Here is a 21,752-nt window from a genome sequence, read left to right as displayed (position 1 = left end):
TCAATGACTTTATTCCCAGCTTGCTTTTTTAGCTCCTTAGTCTATAAAAGGAGCTATGAAGTCCTTTTTGAGTTTGAGTCTTTTGCAAGACACTGTATATGGGGTAAACTCATTTGGAATGAAAATACTAAACATTTGTTTCTCTCAAATGTATATAATAATAACAACAACAATAATAATAACAGCTCACGCTTATATAGCACTTTTCTGGACACTCCACTCAAAGAGCTAAATGGGAAATTTGGCCAGGACACCAGGGTAACACCCCTACTCTTTTCAAGAGACGCCCTGGGATTTTTAATGATCACAGAGAGCCAGGACCTTGGTTTTACATCTCATCCAAAAGACGGTGCCTTTTTACAATATAGTGTCCCCATCAATATACTGGGGCATTAGGACCCACACAGACTGCAGGACAAGCACCCCCTGCTGGACCACTAACACCTCTTCCAGCAGTTTTTCCCAGGAGGTCTCCCATCCAGGTACTGACTAGGCTCCCACCTGCTTAGTTTCAGTAGGTTGCCAGTTGTGAGTTGCAGGGTGATATGGCTGCTGGCCATTAAATGATCCTGTGGCAATCATGGTAGGATCAGGGTGTTAACTCATGAGCCCCAGCTCTACTCTAGGCTTACCCAATACAGCCTAACACAACTCTTGATTCAATTAGTAGAGCTATTTCTCACGTTTCCTCCTGATATGTTGAGTGGCAGTGCTACTGGAACATAACAGATGTGGACTTCACACAGGTGGGTGCTGCTGCAGTGGTGGTTAAGGTGGATCCTTTAAAGTGAAAAGGGCTATATAAATGCAGTTTAATAATTATGTTTTATTTTACTCTGTTGTGTCTATACTATTTTATTCCAAATGTTAGAGTTACAATCAGATGTGTATTTTAATATAGTGCAGTTTTCAAATTTTCATCTGACTGACAAAATAAAGCATTCCATTTTCTTTTTCTAAGTATAGGTGGTGTGAATACAGACTTTTGGTAATGCAAGTACATACTTGTATTAGATTATGAGCTTACTGAAGTCTGTTTAGTACCTCAATTAAAATACATGTACTATAGTACTGTAGTATTATTAACTATAGTATTATAGTTGTCTAATCTTGATTAAATAAAGACTTGTATTAATAATTTAGTATTGAACAGGCAGTGAAAGTGTTTTAACAGCAATGTTACATGGTTGGAAGAAGGATACACTTCTGCTATTGTTGAGTGGAAAAAATGGGTGCAGGGCCAACAGGTATCAAGGACAAAGTTGACTTTAAGTTTGCAGAGAATGGCCAATGTCTCCCTAAGGGTTGATGCATTATCTATCCTTGGTCTCTGAGCTTCCTTCCATTGAACAAAGGTCCTCTCAGCGTACACACTCATTATTTACCACACACTCACTAATTACTGTAACACACAGGTCAGAGGTGCCATCATTGTGACACTTCCACCTCCCTTAAGAAGGAATTCTGAGCCCTGGTTAGGAGAGATTCTTAAGTCCCAGTTAAGAGAACTCAGAAAACAGTTCAAGATGGAAAAATTGAGGAGGAAACAGGTTGCAGCCGTGGACCTAGGAGAGGATGTGGACACCAGGGAGTCTCTAGCGAGCAGCGGAGGAAGGCTTCAGTGTTGTCTACTCCTCTCCTCCACCCAAAACTGGACATAGACAAACCAGGGCAAAGGGGAACATGAGAGACCACAATGTGCAGGATGGCTGAAGCTGAAGAGGATGCCAAAGACCATCCAAGGATTACAAAGACGTTCTTCGCTGTGGTGGAAGGAGGCACTCCCAGCCCAGACTTGAGCTGGTTTTAGAGAACAGAGATCCTGGACAAATCCATCTTTTTTGTGTCCATCTTGTTCATATGGTCTATGAGTGTGTGCCCCTTGGATATTCTGAGTCATGGGCTGTGTGAGATGGATAGCTTGATAGGCTGTAATATAATGGGATATTATGTATTATGTAGGATTACTTATGTACACTGGGGTTGAAGAACTGGTGGTTCTAGGTTGAAAAAGACCGTGTTGTGGGGGATAAGGGTCTTAGCACTCATAAAATTGGGTGGAGTCACCAACTGTCAACGTTACTGAAATGTTTCATATAACACGAGAAACAAAAGTAACACCAATGTTTCTGAAGTACATCAAAGGGGTTTATTTCAGCACCATCAATTAATTTATAACTTTGTTAATATTGGAAACCTACAAATTTAGTCATTTTATTCCAAGAAAGATCTGTTGCATCAGTATCTGAATATTAGACGGATATTTGTAAAGTGCAGAAACCATAGTATTTGTTTTGGAGTCTGTTGCAAGTAAATAGGAGTGTTCATCACAGTAGCGGATAGGACATCATTGCTGCATTGCTTGTAGAGAACCAGGGTTGTACAAACAAGATGCAGTTTTAACTTCCATTAACTGTTCTATGTGATAATGAAATTCCAAAGAATCTAATGAGATTTAGCAAAAAAAAAAATGTATGTATGTACACGGAAAATGTACTGTATGTACAACACCTTTGCCAGTCCGTCACATTCGCTGTCGCTTGTAGTTCAGGGTGGTGACAGATTTTGTAGTCATGTAATTCATTTTTCTGCCAATAGATGTCTCAGTTTGTTGTAGTCTTACATTCAAAATTTATTGCAAAACCTCCCTTAAAATTAATCCTGGGAGAAAACAAAACATACATATATATAATTTGAACAGAAAATGCAGAAATATGAGAAACTTGAGAAGATTGGAGAAGGTAAGAGACAATGCACATTTGTTAGATCAGGTATATGTAGTTGTGCGTTGTATTGTTTTGTGTGCGATGAAAGCCTGTTAATTCTTCTTGTAGTCAGTTTATTTAAATCTCCGTACGACTGTGGCCTACACTGCCATTAGAAGCCCCGGGCCTCGCGTAAAACCTAATGCGGAGTTTGGGCAAAGCAGGTTGGTTACAGGCAATTCTTTCCGATGGTCATTTTCGTGATTCGAAGGTCGTCGGTTCTTATTTATCGACTGGAATGAATGAAACTAGTCTTAGCTTTTTGTTTTAAATTTATAATGAGATTTCATCTCACTCTGAATCGGTAAGATAACATTTTTCGTTTGTTTGATCCGCTGTTTTGTGGGCTGTCAATTCAGCTTTAGATTCTTCCTACTTAACATTATCTGTAGAATCTTTATATATATATATAAATATATAGCTAATCCACTCCTTTTAAGCATTATATTAATGATTTTTTAAAACCTGCCTTGTGGTAAAAGATGGTAAATTATTAGCGCTTTATTTATTTGTAATTAGCCTGAACCGCATTATAGCAGACGTCTTTATTATCTTACAGTTATTATAAATGTAAAATAATATCCTAGTAATTATATTATTTTAAACCTTTTTTAATGAGGCCCAAACGTAGTTGGACGTAGAGTGTAACTGGTGATAGCGATAACATATTTCTAATTAAAAAAGATGATTAAATCGGTATAGAATCAAGCAATCCTGGTTTCCAAACTGGTTTAGATATTAAGTGCTTTTAATACCACGATTTCATCTGCTAAAATCTCGTCTGCTGTTTGTTGAACAATATGTATATACTGCATATATAATCAAAATGAATTGTTCTGCTCGTCTAAAGCTATTAAACTAAAAATTCCCTCACATAAAATGTTTCCATTGGAACCGATATACTTCGGGGTGTGTTAGAAACCTGGGAAAGTTATTGATATAATACTATTAGGGGGGCAGTTATCAAACATATTTCTGCTTATTGACTTGTCTCTTCCGAAACAAATAACACTTCAGAATTCGTAGTTTTACTGTAGTTTTGGCATGAAGAAAACCTACAAATGGGCACGGACAGTTATCCTGTATGTACAAACGTAAGAAAAGGGAAACTGGGTTATCTCGGTCTCTCGGTCGTATATTCTTAAAGGAATACGCGATAAAAGAGAACGCCTGTGTATCCTTTAACGGTGTTCTGCCTCCGATGAAAACAAATCATCTTTCTCCATAGCTTCGGGTATTGCCGCTGCCTATTTGTAACAGCAATCTCACGTGGCAATTAAACACAGCTGGTTTCGCTGCATGCTTGTTTTATTTTAATCTCCTTCCTTACATGGTAAGGCTACCATCATATGTTTTTCATTGCAATAAACGTTTTCCCGTTGTATAAATACTAAATTAACCAGATATTTGTTTTGAAGAAGCAAATTTGCAGCAAAAGTTCAAGTTATGTCAATTAAGTTATATCATTATTAATAAACATAGTATCCTGTCTCATTTGGAAGTCATTGTAAGATTACTGCCCAATTGACACTTCTACCCTTTGTTTCCAATTTTTCTAAGACCAGCTGTTTCTTCTTTGTCTTTTATTTATATTCATACAGGTACCTATGGAACAGTCTTTAAAGCCAAAAACAGAGAAACTCATGAGATTGTAGCTCTGAAAAGAGTACGATTAGACGACGACGATGAGGTATGAACTGGGTATTTTCTTTTTTAGTGCATACAGTACCAAGTGAGGTACTGTACCAATGTTTTAAAGCTTACTGTAAAAGCTGTTATTTATGGTTATATCATTCATTATCATTAGTTGTATTGATTTCTGTTATGAATACTGTATATCTTAGCAAAGGTTTAGTCCAGTCATACATCAGATGAGATGTGGGCAGAACAATGAAGTAGAAGAAAATGATCATTTGTTTTCCCTCTGGTCAATTTCATGATAGATTCATAACAGATTATTTGTTACATTCAGGGGCTATTAAGAGTTTAGACAAAAGCATAGCATTTGCTGTGTGATGCAGTTACAGTTAATTTAATAATGGAATTACAAAACTCAGAATACAGTTTGAAAGTTTCGTGAGTCCAGAAAATAGTTTGACTTTATCCATAGTGACTTAAATTTACCATGTTTATACAGCTGGGATTCAACAGAGGTTAAAACAAGCAAAGACATTGAGTATTATGTCTTTAATTTTTCAGGGTGTTCCAAGTTCAGCATTGCGAGAAATTTGCTTATTGAAAGAACTAAAACATAAAAATATAGTTAGGTAAGTGGTTTTTGATTTCTTCAGTTATTAACTGTCATGAAACACAATTGTTTAATGGTGTTGTGTTGAATCATTTTTGTATCTGAAGCTTGATATTGGAATGTAAATTATGTGGTGCTCCTGCAGGTTTGTTTCTTTCTAGGTAACAAGAACTTATCATTTTGTGATTCTTATAACATTTAAATTGTTGTTTGTCTGACATTCAAATTCTGAATGTATAGAAGTTGTAATCATACTGTAACTTAACATGTAGCTCCTCTCAGATTCTGAGGTGAGCAACACTCATTGAACTATAATTAAGAATGCCTTTCTTATTTTAGCAGGCTCAGATTGGCTGATATATATGTTTTTGTTACCCAATGCTTCTGATCTCTAATTTGAATACCTCTTACAAGTCAGGGGACTAGCTGTGGGACCTGGGTTTGTAATGTAATAGATGTTATAGGGTAATTGCAGTATATTTTCCTATCTAAAGTATATTCACTTGCAGTTTAATGATAACACTCTTAGCCTTTCCCTGATTTAAAAACATATATATATATACTAAAACGCAGTGGCTGTTCAACTGCTCTACCTGCAAAATTTGCAAGTACTAAAATTATAGATAGAAACTACAGTTCCTGTAGAACTTCACTAGAAAAATGTTGTTGTTTAAAGAGGAAAGTGAAGTAATTGTAATACTGTATGTGGGATAATATGAAGAATAAGCCATTCAAACAATACCACAAACTCTCTTTTAAAAGAATTGGGTTTCAATTCAACAACTGCACAAATAATAATGTAAATCAAACTGTCAATCATAATGTAATAATATCTATATATTAAGTGTATTTCAAATAGTCGAGGAGAAAGAGCAATAAACAAGCAATAAACATATCCCCTCTGAATATGTAAGAATGGTGTCATTCCAAAAACAGTTGATCCCAAATCAAAAACAGAAAAAAGACATTTTAAATTCTGAAAAAATAAAGAATAGGCAGAAGCCTGAATCAAGAATATTTATACTCACTCCCCAATCTGTAGTGCACAATTGACAGAGCGCCAATGATATTAGTGGGTGAGGAATTTCTCAGTTCCTGATAACACAGAGACCTCTGCAGCTTCCCAGTCGCTTGCATTGTGGTGCTGTTAGTCAGAGGGCATGCCTTCCATCAAATCAGTTTGGAATGTCCCATACAGGACTATGTATTGTAAAATGTATTACAAAAATGAATGTGATAGAGAGGGGCAAGTCAGAGGAGCCAGCTAAAGTTTCTTATTGTCCCCTGTGTGAGGTTGCAATCCCAAATTGGGCAGGTAAATAGCAAAATAATTGGAGTAATTAAGAGCTGACAGATTTGAATTAAAAAAATTGGAATATAATTTCGAATGCGGTCATATATAATTGTTGGTAAGCTGCATATGCTCTCAAGGTCACTATTTTACCAGGACATGCCTGCTTTGGTTTAACTTTAATAGATCAGATGGGAGAAGGAATATAATTCATGTTTTCATGTTTTTCTTTTTCTTCTTTACAGGTTGCATGATGTTCTGCACAGCGATAAGAAGTTAACTTTAGTGTTTGAGTACTGTGATCAGGTGAGACTGAGAGCACCCGCACATGCACCTTACTACTTACACAATTTTCATCACTATTGTGCTAACCATGACAATTTTCGCATCATTTCATGAAATGAATTAATGTTTACATTTCATTGCTAAGATCTGTTGCTTGCCATGCTGAAGTTATTTACAGTAGGAAATAAAATAAGGAAATGTACTCCAAATTAAATAGTGTTCCAGGACTAGGTTTCTGTTTTGAGTGTTGTGGTATGTATTAAGAGCCTGTACTCACTATGAATTATTGGAACAAATATTAATTATTTATTTTTTTCATAACTGCAAGGGAGGGAACCATCTAAATAGACTTATAAATTCACTTTTTGCATATATATGCATATATAAATGCAAAGTTAGTAGTTACATGTATCTGCTTGACCATTTCTAGAACTCATCAGTGTGAAATTAATGGACCTCTGAAATGGGCATAAATAATCTTCAAATATGTAAGAATCATATGATCTGTATGCACTAAGAGTGCATTAATGCTGTCACTATTAATTATGGTAAAAAATATTGAGGCAATTTACCAGACTTCTAGTTCTCCCTTTGAAATTAACAGTTGTGTGCAAAAGTTTAGGCACCCCTGTTTTTGTAACACATCTCCAAGTGAATAGTAGGTGACACAACCTCTAAATGGTGCAAAGTTAAACCCAACGTCTTTCTGTAAATTGTAATGTAAAATTTATATTTATTTGTTCATTTTAACAGAAAAAATAAAAGAAATGAATGTGGTCTGTGCAAAAGTTTGGGCATTTGATTCATTACTACCTTTTTAATTTTTTTTTCCAAGTCTGAGATCTTGAAAATAAAGATTATTCACTCTAAAAAAGCAGGGGTAGGCTTTAAAAGATCTGTAAACCCTTCCAGCTTTCCACCATTTCAACTGTCAGAAGCATCATTAAGAAATGGAAGTTAAAGGGTTGACTGATGACTGTTGAAGTCAAAGCAAGATCTGGAAGATCCACAAAATTCTCTGATAGAACTGCTCAGAAAGTAGTCAGACCTGCAAAACAATATCCATTTCTAAGGACTTGCAGAAATATTTAGCTGACACTGAAGTAGTTGTCTGTACAGCACTGCTAACACAAAAATGATCTGCACGTGAGAGTTGTCAAAAGGAAACCTTTCCTCGGACCTCATAACAAAAGTCAACATCTAAAGTATGCAAACCAAAACCTTGATTAGCCAGAAACTGTTTGCAACCAAGTGCTGTGGACTGATAAAATGAAAAATTGAACTTATTCAAGATACATTTGAAGAAAAACGATGGAGTTGGATCTATTATGCTTTGGGGTTGTGTGGCAGACAGTGGCACAGGAAATCCTAGAAGCTCATGTCCCAGAGTCAGCGATGAAATTAAAACAGAAAAGAGGTTTGATATTCCAGCAAGGCAGAAATTTGAAACATACGTCAAAATCAACCATGAAGTACTACAGGAACAAAAGAATAAGAAAAGGCATCTCAGTCCTCAGACTTGAATGTTATTTAAAATTTGTGGTGAGATCTCAAACATACTGTACAGTTAATGAAACAAGACCTAAGAATATTTGTGTGCTAGAAGAGTTCTACAATGAAGATGGGCGAAAAATCAAAAAGCAAGAATAGAAAGACTATCTAAAACTTTTAAACGTGCTATATTCACTATTATTTTGGATATCTACAAAACTGTAAACTGAGGTTGTGTCAACTTCTTTTCATTTAGAGATTCAGTGAAACATGCAGTTTGACCTGGGGTGCAGAAAATATTGTTCACAACTTTAAACAGTATATGCCAAATGCTCAATTAAATGTCTGTTTAAATGGTTCTACGAAGATATTTTAAAATATATCTTAAAAGGTTTGTATAAACGCAAAGTTAGAACACCACATAGCTGATAACTTTAGACATACCTTTTAAGATTATTTTGTAAATAAATGCATAACACATACAGTACCCCAAGGTGTTTCTTTTTAAGATTCATATAAATGCCTATGTCACAGGTCAGCAGGTTTCTGTTACTCTGATGAGCCCAAATAAAGTTGAAACATGTCCACTGCTGCTAATTTTGACTGTTCTCAATTTACCTTTAATTGTATTGCAATTGATTTTGTTTCTGTGTTATTTCTGTGTAGATTAGATCTTTTTAGATATTAATATTTTCCAAAAAGGGTTTAAATGGGTTTTATTCTTTTTCATTGATTATCAGAATGATTCAAAAATTAATTCTTCAAATAAGATTGTATGTTAAATCAGATTCCCTTCACTGACAGTTCATTTTAGGACACTGATGTGCGCCACTGATGTGGAGATTCCCCCTCATATAATTTCCTCTCGTACAAATATGGGAAGTCTGTTCAGAAGATTACTTTTTGCATAACACCGTTTTTAGAAGAATATGAAGCTTCACATAGACAACAATTAATATCGGACAATTTATGTTTGATTTAGTATACTACAGTACAAAATAGAAACAATGTAACAGTAAAATATAAAGGACATAAATGCTCCTTTAGTATGCTTTATAAATAACTATATGAATATACTGCTTTGTCTGCCCAGTGGAGTCATTGCCTATTATAGATATCTTGTCAATTTTAAAAGGTTTGAAATTAATTATATTGAGAATGACTAATGAATATCCTTCAGGATTAGGCTTGTGGGCTATAAAGGGGCTGTATTAATGAGATTTATTGTCACTGACGGTATAATATTGGGGTCTAACTGAGTCTCATAATTATGAATGTTCTGCAGGACTCTAGTCAGCTTTAAAAAAAATGTAGTTTAAGAACCAAGTGAAATACCCTAGTATTGAGAAATAATTAAAATCTTTTAATATAGCTTTTTTTTTTCAAAATTATAATGTATTAGATCTTAGTTATCATAAATTTCATATATGATTTATTTTGTGTGTTTATATATGTGTGAAGAGTAGGCATTTTCAATACATCACCATAGAATGATTATAATCCCAAACGTATTCTTTCTGTGCCATGGCAGTCACTGGAAGAAAATGCCATTTGAAATTCAATGTGTTCTGTATACCTAAAGGCTGCAGTTCAAAAACATGTAAGATTAATAAACTTTTACAGGATTTGAAGAAATATTTTGACAGCTGTAATGGTGATTTGGATCCTGAGACTGTAAAGGTAAGCACAGTACGTACCTACAGAGAATAGGTAAACAGAAAACAGCGAACTGTTTAACTGTAGCTGTTTGAAAAAATATAGTGCTTAAAAAACATTTTTTTCCTGTATCCCTAGATAAAAAAATAAGAAAATGATGCACAAACATTTCCTGGATTTGTCTTTCTGCCATTTTTAAAAACACCCAACTGCATTAATAGCCTTGCTATAGGGTCTGGTATGCTGTAAAGACAGATAATGAAGCTGATAGTAATAATTAATTATATATATATACTTATATAGCACTTTTCTGGACACTCCACTCAAAGCACTTTACAGATAATGGGGACTCCCCTCCACCACCACCAATGTGCAGCATCCACCATAGTGCACCAGAACGCTCACCACACACCAGCTATCAGTGGGGAGGAGAACAGAGTGATGAAGCCAATTCATAGTTGGGGATTATTAGGAGGCCATGATTGGTAAAGGCCAATGGGAAATTTGGCAAGGATGCCAGGGTAACACCCCTACTCTTTTCGAGAGACGCCCAGGGATTTTTAATGACCACAGAGAGTCAGGACCTTGGTTTTATGTCTCATCCGAAGGACGGTGCCTTTTTTATTGTTTTATATATATATATTGTCCCAATCTCTATACTGGGGCATTAGGACCCACACAGATCTCAGGGTCAGTGCCCCCTACTGGCACCTCTATTACCTTTTCCAGCAGCAACCTTAGTTTTTCCCAGGAGGTCTCCTATCCAGATACTGACCAGGCTCACACCTGCTTAGCTTCAGTGGGTTGCCAGTTGTGAGTTGCAGGGTGATATGGCTGCTGGCCATATCACAAATCCACAGTGGTTGATATGAAACACTGCAATTTTTAAATGTAAACCATTAGTTCTGCGGGGTATGTTGCAAGTTGCCAAGTTGCTATTTGGATTTTGGACTCGAATTAAAAAAAAATGTTTTAAGAACAAGTAATCAAATAGTCTGCATACTGACAATTGGGATTAATGTAATAAGAAATTACAGTTTGACCAAAAGTATTTTTACTTAGTGCCTACAATTCTCCATTTTTAATTACTGTAAGAATTCATTTTGTGCACTTTTTGGTCTTTATATTATACTGCTCGTGACCAGGTTGTCTAGAATATGCCTGAGATACAGTACATCTGTTGTTTGCTTTCATTGATGTCTCTTGTAATAACCTGAAGACGTTACACCCAGTAACCCAGTAATAGTGTGATCACATGGTTTCATTATTTTGAATATATAAAAAACTGTAAACTGAGGTTGTGTCAACTTCTTTTCCAGCCCTCGAGGGCCCATTCTTAATCTAAATCCTACACATTACCCTTTGCCACTTGTACATCTGGGTTATATTTAAGAAGCAATATCTCAGGTTCACTCAGATTCAGTGAGTTGCTGGATTTATAGGATCTACAGTACGAGAGCCTGGAATAGCAAAATGACTTGTTCCCATTCCATATTGTTCTAATAAATTCCGTCATAAGTAAACAGTATTGACAGACTACTGCATATCATACTTGAAGTTCTGTTTGTTTAATTCCTTTTAGTCCTTCATGTACCAGCTGCTGAAAGGGCTGGCTTTTTGTCACAGCCGAAATGTACTACACCGAGACCTCAAACCTCAGAACCTTCTTATTAATAGGGTGAGTAGATCATGTAAGTAGAAATGTATATAGAAAGTGATAGAGAGAAGGCTGATTGACCCATTCCTGGGTCAAATCTTATTCTTTTGTATGGGGTACATCTTCCACACTAATGAGTTGAACTAAAGAATAGAATTGAACTAAAACTAGTTCTAACAATCAACACTGCAGTGCGCCGTTACATCTAATGCATATTTTTATTTTAACATTACTCATCCCATCAGTTTGTATTTCCAACCACCTTTCAAATATTGAAAAAGTGTAATGTCTTCAAAACTAATTTTAAAATAGTTATTCAAATGTTTTTTTTAAAAAAAAACATACAGTAGAATCAATCTTAATGTTAGTTGTGTAGTTTTTCTAGCAATTGCACTTTTTTCTAGCGTCCCTTTTCTTCAGGTTTTTGTAAACATTTGTTCATCTTTTACTTTAAATCTAGGGTTTTTTATTTTACTTCTAATTGCAGTTTGTTCTGTCATTCTACTAAACACAAAGACTAGGAGTGAAAAATGGAAAAATACAATAGAAAAAAATATGCTTTTGAAGTTCATTACTGTCTCTTTGAGACTTGAGAGAAGATGCTAGCAGTCTTGCCTCATGTAAGATAAGTTCTTTTGTATGTATCTTTTTTATAATGCTTAGTCTTTGCTGGAAAAAAAAGATTTTTGCAAATGCACCCTCTCACTGCACAACAGTTTAGTCTTGCCACACTGCAGTTGGTGGCTTCTCCAATTAGCAAAGTGTGCGATTGACAATGTATTGGCTGTCTTCTTTGTTTAATAATCCATCTGTTTTCTAACGACTTAATCCAATTCAGGATTGTGAGGAAGCTGGAGCCTATCCTGGGAAGCAATGGGCTCAAGGCAGGGTCTTGTTTAATAATGTGTTATGTATTTTTGATGAGTTCACTGTAGGTTATCTAAGTAATATAGTTATGCCAGATACTGTAATTGCATTCAACATTAGATTTTATTTTTAAAAAGTTATTACTTTTTACTTTATTACTTTTGTATGGACTGTCATATTCTTTATTGGAAAATCTTTGTTTAATTTCTTACATCTTTTTTTCATGTTTCTTTCATCTCATAATTTTCTTGATTACCACGTCATTTACCCAACATGCATGCAAGCATGTCCTTAATAGTCCACTATCCCTCTAAACTATATTAAGCAGCTCAGTTCTCATTTCACAGACATCCCATTGAGGTCAACATGCAAAGTAGTTGTTGTTACTACTGCAACTATGATGACAACAAAAGGAGGGAATGCAGTTACCCTGTGTGCTGCGTTGTCTCTGGGAACATCCTGAGCTCTACGTTCTCATTTTTCTTCAAGGAGAGGAACATCATTGTGGCAACCAATCATTTATCAATAGAGATCGGAGACAGCAACATAATTTTGGACAGTACAAACATAAGGAAGAAAACTTGTAGTAGTGAAGAATAAAAAATTGGCATTTTACATTTCTGAATGAATTGTAGAATAGTACACAATTTAAGAGTCTAAAATCACAAGAACTAATGGTTTATGTAACAAAGTCAGTGAAGATGTTTAAAGTTCCAGAGTGGAGTAACTGCAGAAGGACTAAAAGGGTAGTTTTCTTTTATACTTCTAATTTTTGCAGTGACATTTATTTTAACCTTCTACAAACCATGCTCTGTGTATTTTCTTTCAGAATGGAGAGCTGAAACTAGCCGATTTTGGATTAGCGAGAGCATTTGGGATTCCAGTCAGATGTTACTCAGCTGAGGTAAATAATATGATGCCTTACAATTATTATTGTGTACTAATAACTAGATAATGTTTTATTAAACTCTTAGATTTTTTTTCTGTTTGCTAGATTGTAAAGTGCTTAAAAAAGGTAAAAATAAGTATATGAATTATTTTTTTAAATTAAAACTATATTTTTTATTCTGTATGTAGAAAAGTTTTTTTTTAATAAATGAAATGTCACAGTATAAGTATCTTTTGATTTTTATTTTCTGAGAGAGGTTTTAATTTCTTATAGGTGGTGACATTGTGGTACAGGCCTCCAGATGTGCTGTTTGGTGCCAAGTTGTATTCTACCTCCATTGACATGTGGTCAGCAGGCTGTATATTTGCAGGTATTCAAAGATTTGAGAATACTCTCATTTCTCCGAGGCTTTGGATAATTATCAATATCTGTGAGCTAGAACCGGATAATAGAACACATCTATTCCATTTAAGTTTTAATCTATTTATGGATTAATTAATTCTGCGTTGTGCAGTAGAGTGTTTAATATCTGCACAGTGAGTGACACTACTATAGCGTTTATAACATTAATGTAATTTTTGGCATGGTACATCTCAATTTCAATAAATTAATGCTTTCAAGAATGCAAATTAGTGACTAATAGGTCCTCTAAAAATTATTTATATATATATTTCTGTTTCTCAGAGTTGGCAAATGCTGGAAGGCCACTTTTCCCAGGAAATGATGTTGATGATCAGCTGAAGAGGATTTTCAGATATCCTTTTAAACTTTTGAATTCAATTTCATTGAATAAAATCAATGCAAAACATTTTTGAAGCATTTGCTTTTTTGTTTTTTTTCTAAGACACTTGAGTGTGAGTGGGAAACGCAATTAGACTAATGATTTAAGAGTAAGAGCAGTCTGTGGACAAAGTAACTCATGCATCATTTGAATGTCATGCCTGTGGGTGTTTACTGTAATGACGTTAATGACAAGTTTAGGTCTTTAGAGAGGCGAGATAGAGTTTAGTAAGAGAAATGTTTTATCTCTTTGTGGACTGTGTGACACCATTTTATACAAACTGTTCATTTGTATTTTTATCATATTCAATATTAGTATTTTCTACAATATGGTACATAAAGCAATTTATAATATCCTATGTCTTTAAGCTATGGAAGACTCCTTGTGTCAGAATGTAGCATAATACAGCATGTGAAATGCTTCATACGTTATGAACTTATTAGGAAGATGAACTCAGCTAATTAGATAAGGATTCAACCCAAAATTTTAACTTAAAGTTTTCTTTAATATGGCAACATTGTTAGGGACACCAACAGAAGAGCAGTGGCCCACTATGACCAAGCTTCCAGATTACAAGGTAAGCTACTTCCCCTGTATCATAGAACTGAAAATAACGTTTTTGTTTTCAATAAAGAACATAAAAAACAAATTAACCTCATATAGGAAACCCTATATAAAAATGAGAGCCCTTTTTCCCCCTTTTCTTTGCTTAGTCTGTGAGCTAATTATTCAGGTTTTCAAGATAAGAGAAAGCTTCTGACCACACAGTCACGGTTCTTGCACCGGTTAACTGTACATCTTCTCATAAGAATCATTTCTGCAAATAAAGCAAGCATGTGCAATCTTTCTTACAACCCCTTACCTGACAGCAAAAGAAATCATGCCTGAAGCATAATACAAACTTGAGAGATGTAAAAGTGTCTGGTAAACAAAGTCCACATTAAATAAGGAGCAATATAAATAATGAGTTTGGAATGTGGTTTGCAAGAAGAGCCACAGTAATTGAGGCTTTTAAATAAAATGTGAGAATACTATAGCGTTCCATCTCCAAGAGCCACATCATGAGGTTGTGTTCATTCTGTGTTTATGGTATTGCTTGCAAATCAGACCTTCCATGAATTTGTTGGAAAAAAAGATGACTTTGTGAGGCAATTGTAAAACATATCATGAAAAAAATGTCAATAGTAAATTCTCTCAGCAAATTTGTACATTTCTTCTTTTGTACAAATGTTTGACAATGTCAGTAGAATTGTTTACTGTCATCTAATCAATAAATAATGATCAGAGTAAATACAAAATAATTTTATTAAAAATAATGTTATTAAAAAAATTAAACATTGTTGTTAAAAAAATAATATTTCTTCTTAATATGTGTGGGGAAAGAAAAATTTAATCAGCTGCATAAAGAAGTGTTTCTAGTCTTTGAAAACATGAAAACAACTGACCTATACGGTGCTGGCCTGGGACTAGGGTTGGAGGCTGGTACCTTCATAGTATGTGCAAAATGTGATTTTCTGTCGACCAGTTTTCAAAAGATAGTCTTACCCTGATGACTTTAAAGATCTCCTTTGGTTTGTAGAATTAAATCATTGTAATCCATTCATTGGTCTGTCAGTAATACTTTGCAATATGCTTATTCAACACTAATTTAAAAGCATTAGTATTTGCCTGTCGCATACTGGAGGATGTTGTGGCCACACTGAACAGTAAACTACTTTTGTAGATCACAGACTGAGGTATGTCTAGTTTATGCCCCAGTGGAAACATCACAATGAAAGTCTTAAAATGCACTTAAGCAAAGAAATTATTAATACTAAACATTTTATAGTTAATGACTTTATGGATTTTTGTGCTTGAATGATAAATATAAGGTATTCTAATTAATTTTCTCTTATTATTAAAAAAATATTGTTAGTGATTAAAGGCATTGAGCTAATGTGACAGACAAAATAAGCAGGTTAATCATTTGACTAATCACATAAAGACCATCACTTGAGTAGATCATAACGATTTATAATTTGTGTAAATTACACTATGGCATTAGTTTGAGGATACACAGGCCTTTGTTCTTGGTGACTGACTTCTGTTTATAGTGGTGTCTAGAATCATGTACTATAGTTTACTTTATTAGGTACTAAGCTTTGCTTTAGCTAAAATAGTTAATACATTATTAACTATTTTAAGTTTCCTCATGTTTTTTTTTTCCAGCCCTACCCCATGTATCCAGCTACAACATCATTGGTGAATGTTGTTCCAAAGTTAAGTCCCACAGGACGAGACCTGTTACAGGTTAGTATCATCAAAATCAAAGCAAAAAGAGTAAGTGGTATCTAGAACTGATAGGTGTGAAGCGTCTTTGACTTTCATTATTTAATGTCTCTTAAAATGTAAGTGCTTGTTTGCCATACGAAATTCAACATTGCTCCCAATTACTGTAGTTTTATCAAACAACAAGTAAGTGGTGCCCTTCAGAAACTCTTTCCTGCTCCTGCATTATATAATTCTGCTCCGTTGAACTGACCAGTTCAGGTACAAAAAAATATTTTCACATTGCTTGGATACTGTATACAGATATATTTGTACTATGAAGAAATATTTTTGTAGCACAAATATTACTTTCCCTACAGATATTGTAGCACAAGCTACATACTTAGCTTGATGTGCATATTTGTGAGGGTTTCATTTTATTTTATTTGGTTGTGCTGTGGTTTTATAAAATTGAATATTCCTATGAAAGGATTAGACAGGACTTCAATAAGCCATCTTATATAAAGACAGAAGGGAGAAAATTATTATTATTGAATTATTCTAAACTCATTATTCTCCTTTTTCTATCTCAAATTTTCAAAAGACACATCCTTATTGTAAGCAAATCTAATGCAGGTGCTTATTGAGGACTTGTTATTGTCGAGTTTCATTTTCCCAGTGTCTTCAACTCCTTGCTGGCTGTGCGTTTTACAGAACCTGTTAAAGTGCAATCCCGTGCAGCGGATCTCTGCAGAGGAAGCCTTGCAGCACCCATACTTCGCTGACTTCTGTCCTCCTTAGACATTTGCCAAATCTTACTATTGCACTTCGGCTATCATCCTGCATCAAACGTTTCACTCAAGAGCTCAACGAAGGACACGTCAAATGACAGGAGAACCCACACTGAACCTGGAACTGCTTGTAAATTTACTGAGGGCTTTTAGCTTCGCTGTTTCTTCTCTCTAATTTCTTTCTTTTATTCTGGCCTCATCCAGACCTTTTACGGACAGCATATCAATGCCTTAGCTGTTTACATGCAATCTCACCTAAACTGGCTTGTTGAAAAATAAGTGCATGAAACAACAGACTCAACCCAGACCATATAGGATACTCTAATGTAAGTGTCCATGCTTCTCTTTACACACTGGATTTTTAATTTTTCACAGTATAGTACGATCCTGTCTAGGCTGTATTTGAGAAGAATGATGTGTAAAAAGTAATAAAGCAGTTAATCACAATGTAAAGGTAGGTCTTTATATCGGAACTGTTGATTCTTATCCACCTCTAATCCAGTATTCTTGTGCTTGCAGTAAACAGTTCATATAAAGCCCAGATTTGACAATTCCATTGTACGCAACGTAACATTCTCTTCTTTTTCACTGCAACTTAACATTCTTTTCTTTTTCACTGGATATAATCAAAGCTTTCATGGATGCAGCGTTGGATAAGAGAGGCAACTTTATTTGTTTATTGGCAGATGGACAGAATGTAGCAGTTTGGTGGCAGCTATACATTTTACAAAAAGCTTTCCAATTCAAAATTGTATATAATTCTTTACAGGAACATGTAGCCTACATATGTTGTCAAGGTGATATTTTCATTCCATAGGGGGAAGTCTCCAAATTGACTATTATTCTGTTATTGCAGCATTACTACTCCTAAAAAGTATGTGCTGCGGCAATTAGAAATGCCATGCTCATCATACAGTACATAAAATAAAAAGATAAGGTTTCTACTGCAGCAATCAAACAGCATGGCAGGACAGTGAAAAATTGTATGACATAGTTGTGGTGTTAATGTAATTTCCTTAACTAACTTTGTAGCAGTAATACTCTCTTCAAACCAAAACATAAAAGAATATATAAGACATTACATTTATGACATAACCTTCTGCACAAAAATAAGATTGAGTTTGATACATACTGTATGAGATGGCAATGTGAAGAAAAGTGAGCTTTGACATAAAATTAAACTTTCTGATGTGTCGGAATTGAAGCTTAAGATATATTTATAAGTAATCAAACCTTAAATTGCTACCGGTGCTTTTGCACCACAAGCTGTAGCATCACAAAACAGAGTAAGTGTAGTTATGTAGAATTCTAAGTAAGCAAAATGCTTGAATTTTTTTGAATGATTGCTTTGTGACTAATGTGCAAGAAACGCGTCTCCTGAAGTTTAGGTCCTAGGTTGTTGTTATTGTAGGCATAAAATCCTTAATGTATTTTTTTTTTATAAAATAATAAAATGTCTGTTTAAAGAAGCACACAATTGTTTCACTACAATATTCAAGTCAGTCCAGAAAATAGAAGTAATAGTTCTGCAATAAGAATACATGTACTGTATGTACAGTGCACTCCAAAAGTATTCCAAAAGTAAAGTGATAACCATCATTTTTACTTTAGAGCACAGCACTTTGTATTTGTCATCATGAGATGAATATGATTGGCAACATAATATTCCATTTTATTTTTGGTCAATTCTGTTTATACATTTGATCATATTAAAAAAAAACATACATACCATTGCTTGGCCGCTTCAGGAACTGACCATGAGAATGCATAGAAAATCCACATTGCAGCACATAGTAATACAAATAGCATAAATACATGTGTCCATGCATATTCTGTTGTTGTCATACTATTCTAAACATTTGATCTGGCAGTGATGCAATTTGCAGGTCTCCAATGTCTGTCTGGAAGGGTACTGTATCTAATAGATTGTCTACCAATGAGGATACCATGTGATCTTATCTGACGGGACAATTACAGTGGTTATTCTTCTGAGCTGGCAGTTGTGTTAAGTATTTTGATTAGTAATCTAGTATTTGTAAGGCTTCGAATGGTAATGGGTGACATTTTGAAGTATTGACTCACAGCCCAACTGTCTTGGGTGTCTGGCTAGGTGGAACTTGCATGTCTTTCCCATAATCAGTTTCCTCCCACCTCTCCTCCCAAAGGCATACTGGCTAGGTTTGTTTGCTTATTCTAAGTTGTCCCTTTATTCATTACCCTTCACCCCAGGAGTTAGAGCAGTTGTATGCTCTCATTCCACTTAGCTTTTCATCACCCTGAACAGAAATAGCCTTTGCATTTTCCCATCCATTCTGTGCTTTACCCCAAGAATAAGAATAATATTTGGCAGTACAACTATACTGTACTTTGAATTAAAGTTTAATGACTATAACGTTCTTTAGTTGTTCGTATTTTCTGCCATAGAGATTAGTGACCACATGACATGGTGCTCTAAGTGTGCCACGTCAGTTTCCAGTAACCCAGTTTTATTTAATGGGGTCCATCTTAATTCATAGGAGTGAATATTTGAGGTAGGATGAACTCTCCATTGGGACCAATTTGATATTGTAAATGACAGAACGGATTATAACAGTCACTGGTATATTTGACATGGTTTTTTTTGTTATATTTGTCTTCAAGGCAGGTTTATACATTTTCATTAAAATGTGAAATATACTGCAAATAATTGGGTTATTTGGCGGTAGGGTTTATACATTTTTGGAAGATTTGACTGTGATTTTGTGGTACTCAATAAAACGCAGTCCCTTTAGAATTAAATGATTTCCATTTGAAATCACGTTATACTACTTCATAGTTGAATATAGACATTAAGCATTTGCTAGATGTTACTTAAAATGGTGATGACTAGACAAAGGTATTTTTATATTTGATTCCAGTGTTTCAAAGTCCATTTGTAAAATGTATACAAATTGTTTTCAAATATCTTGAATTTTTCAAAAATATTCTCATTCTAATTCACTGAGGTTTTAGCTGGTAACTAATTACTTGACTTCCATCTGTCCTGGCAAACTCAGCAATTGAAAATATTGAATTTTCTTTAATGTTTTGGTATTAAGTGGTGTTTCTGCAAAGATGAAAATTGTGTTATTTCATTGAGGCATTTATGTTGATTTAGCTTTTTTAAGAAAATTGAAATAATTTTCCTTTGTTGTTAATATTGATAATTAGAATGTTATGCAAATATGGTTATCACTGCTTTAGGAAGATCCAGTAAATAACCATTCCACTGTGTTGTACAGTACAGTATGTGCATTTCATCATTGTTCAAATAGGTCATTGCACTCTTGATCAGGAGTGAATAACACTTAGGATTGTTGTCAGGTATTTATATATATATTGTGACTGGAGAGGCGTAATGTGGAGTATATTTGAGAAGTGCTAATTTAAGTTAAGAATAACCCATGATAGCATTTACTGATGTACAGTATAATGCATGAATCTCAAGAACCTTAAATTATAACCTGTCGGATACTAAAAAAGTTGTTTAGTAGTCAATGTCTAGTTGACGTTTTTTTTTTCCAATTAGTAATTGCCAATGGACTAAGTTTGAATTTGTAAAATAAAAAAAGTGTTTATCTTAAATCTTCTAGAATGCACCTTGAGTGAAATTTTAATCAAGTAGTCCTACATTCATATAGTTTTCTTTTGGTAACAGTTTGCAGCCTGTTTCCAATTTGACTTGAAACAAATGAAAAACAGATCTAACAAGTATCCTTAAAAATTGTAAAGGAGGTTGCTTTTTTCCTTGCACTTCATTATTTTGAAGTTTATGGTTGGATAACCCGTGGAAGAATGTGTCTAATTTGCTTTTTTGAAATTACTCAGTGCTGTATTGTCAGTTTAAGAAGATGTTTCTTGTGTCAGAGTGCACTTAAAAAAAATAAAAGAACATTATTTAAACAACCTCTTGATTACCTCAGTGTACCTGTAACTATGATTTGGAAATGTTTTATATTGTTTCATCAAATGTAAAGGTACTTTAGTTGTCATTTGATTTATTACCAAAATCTTTCTATCTTAAAAGCCTAAAGGAGAAATGATCAGGTAGAACATGGTTGGCAAACACTAAACAATTCACATCTACAAGGATTCAAAGATTAATTGGGTCACATATGACCACTGGAAGAACAGAACTCTGCAGTGAGATCACCTTCATTGCCCAAAGGCAATTTACAATAGCTGGCTTTTCTGTGTACATTGGTTGTTATTTTTATGTTGTATACACACATACATTTTAATTTGTATGATTGGTAAATATTTAATTAAGTTAGATGATTCAAAGTTTCATGTACCATATGTTTTAAGTTCTAGTTATTCTTATTTTTATTGTAAAGTTTTTTTAAATTCCCAGATGCTTTCAACATTGCCAGACTTATTAAGGTAGTAGTAGATGCAAAGATAGCAACATTTATTTCTCCTTAATGTTTGGCCTTTATGCAAGTTCAGCTGATTAACATTATGTGTGAGCAGACAGATTCATACTGGTAGTATCCTTACTTCAGTATCTCTGTTATGAAGAGAACACGGTGGGCTCCTAACAGTACATTTATGGTGTATATTCTGCCTGTGTAACTTCTCCGTATCGCATCCCTCACATTTTGTGAATAAAGTCTACACAAAAAATAATGACTGGTATGTGATGAGATTTTAATCCATGTTCTCCTCTCCACCTTTAAAATGGTCTCCACATTTAAAATCCTCTATTGATTCTTTGGACATGTATTACAAATCACAATAAAGACTTAAAAGTGTGACTCCACAAA

At 34.4% G+C, this 21,752-nt stretch overlaps 1 protein-coding gene across 1 annotated transcript; it reads left to right on the top strand.

Moving 5' to 3' along the window:
* The first annotated feature begins 2,605 nt into the window (after positions 1–2,605).
* Positions 2,606–21,752, top strand: cdk5 (cyclin dependent kinase 5). The gene is made up of 12 exons (XM_088918395.1): positions 2,606–2,741; positions 4,367–4,455; positions 4,965–5,032; positions 6,550–6,610; positions 9,704–9,760; positions 11,319–11,414; positions 13,090–13,164; positions 13,423–13,519; positions 13,834–13,905; positions 14,449–14,507; positions 16,139–16,219; positions 16,892–21,752. The coding sequence occupies exons 1-12, from the start codon at positions 2,705–2,707 to the stop codon at positions 16,976–16,978; spliced, it is 879 nt and encodes a 292-aa protein (XP_088774521.1). The 5' UTR covers positions 2,606–2,704; the 3' UTR covers positions 16,979–21,752.

This window comes from Atractosteus spatula, chromosome 6, assembly GCF_055471065.1.
Source record: "Atractosteus spatula isolate fAtrSpa1 chromosome 6, fAtrSpa1.hap1, whole genome shotgun sequence".
NCBI classification, from domain to species: Eukaryota; Metazoa; Chordata; class Actinopteri; order Semionotiformes; family Lepisosteidae; genus Atractosteus; species Atractosteus spatula.
Note: the sequence above shows the minus strand (reverse complement) of the source record. Positions and strands in the feature narration are given on the sequence as shown.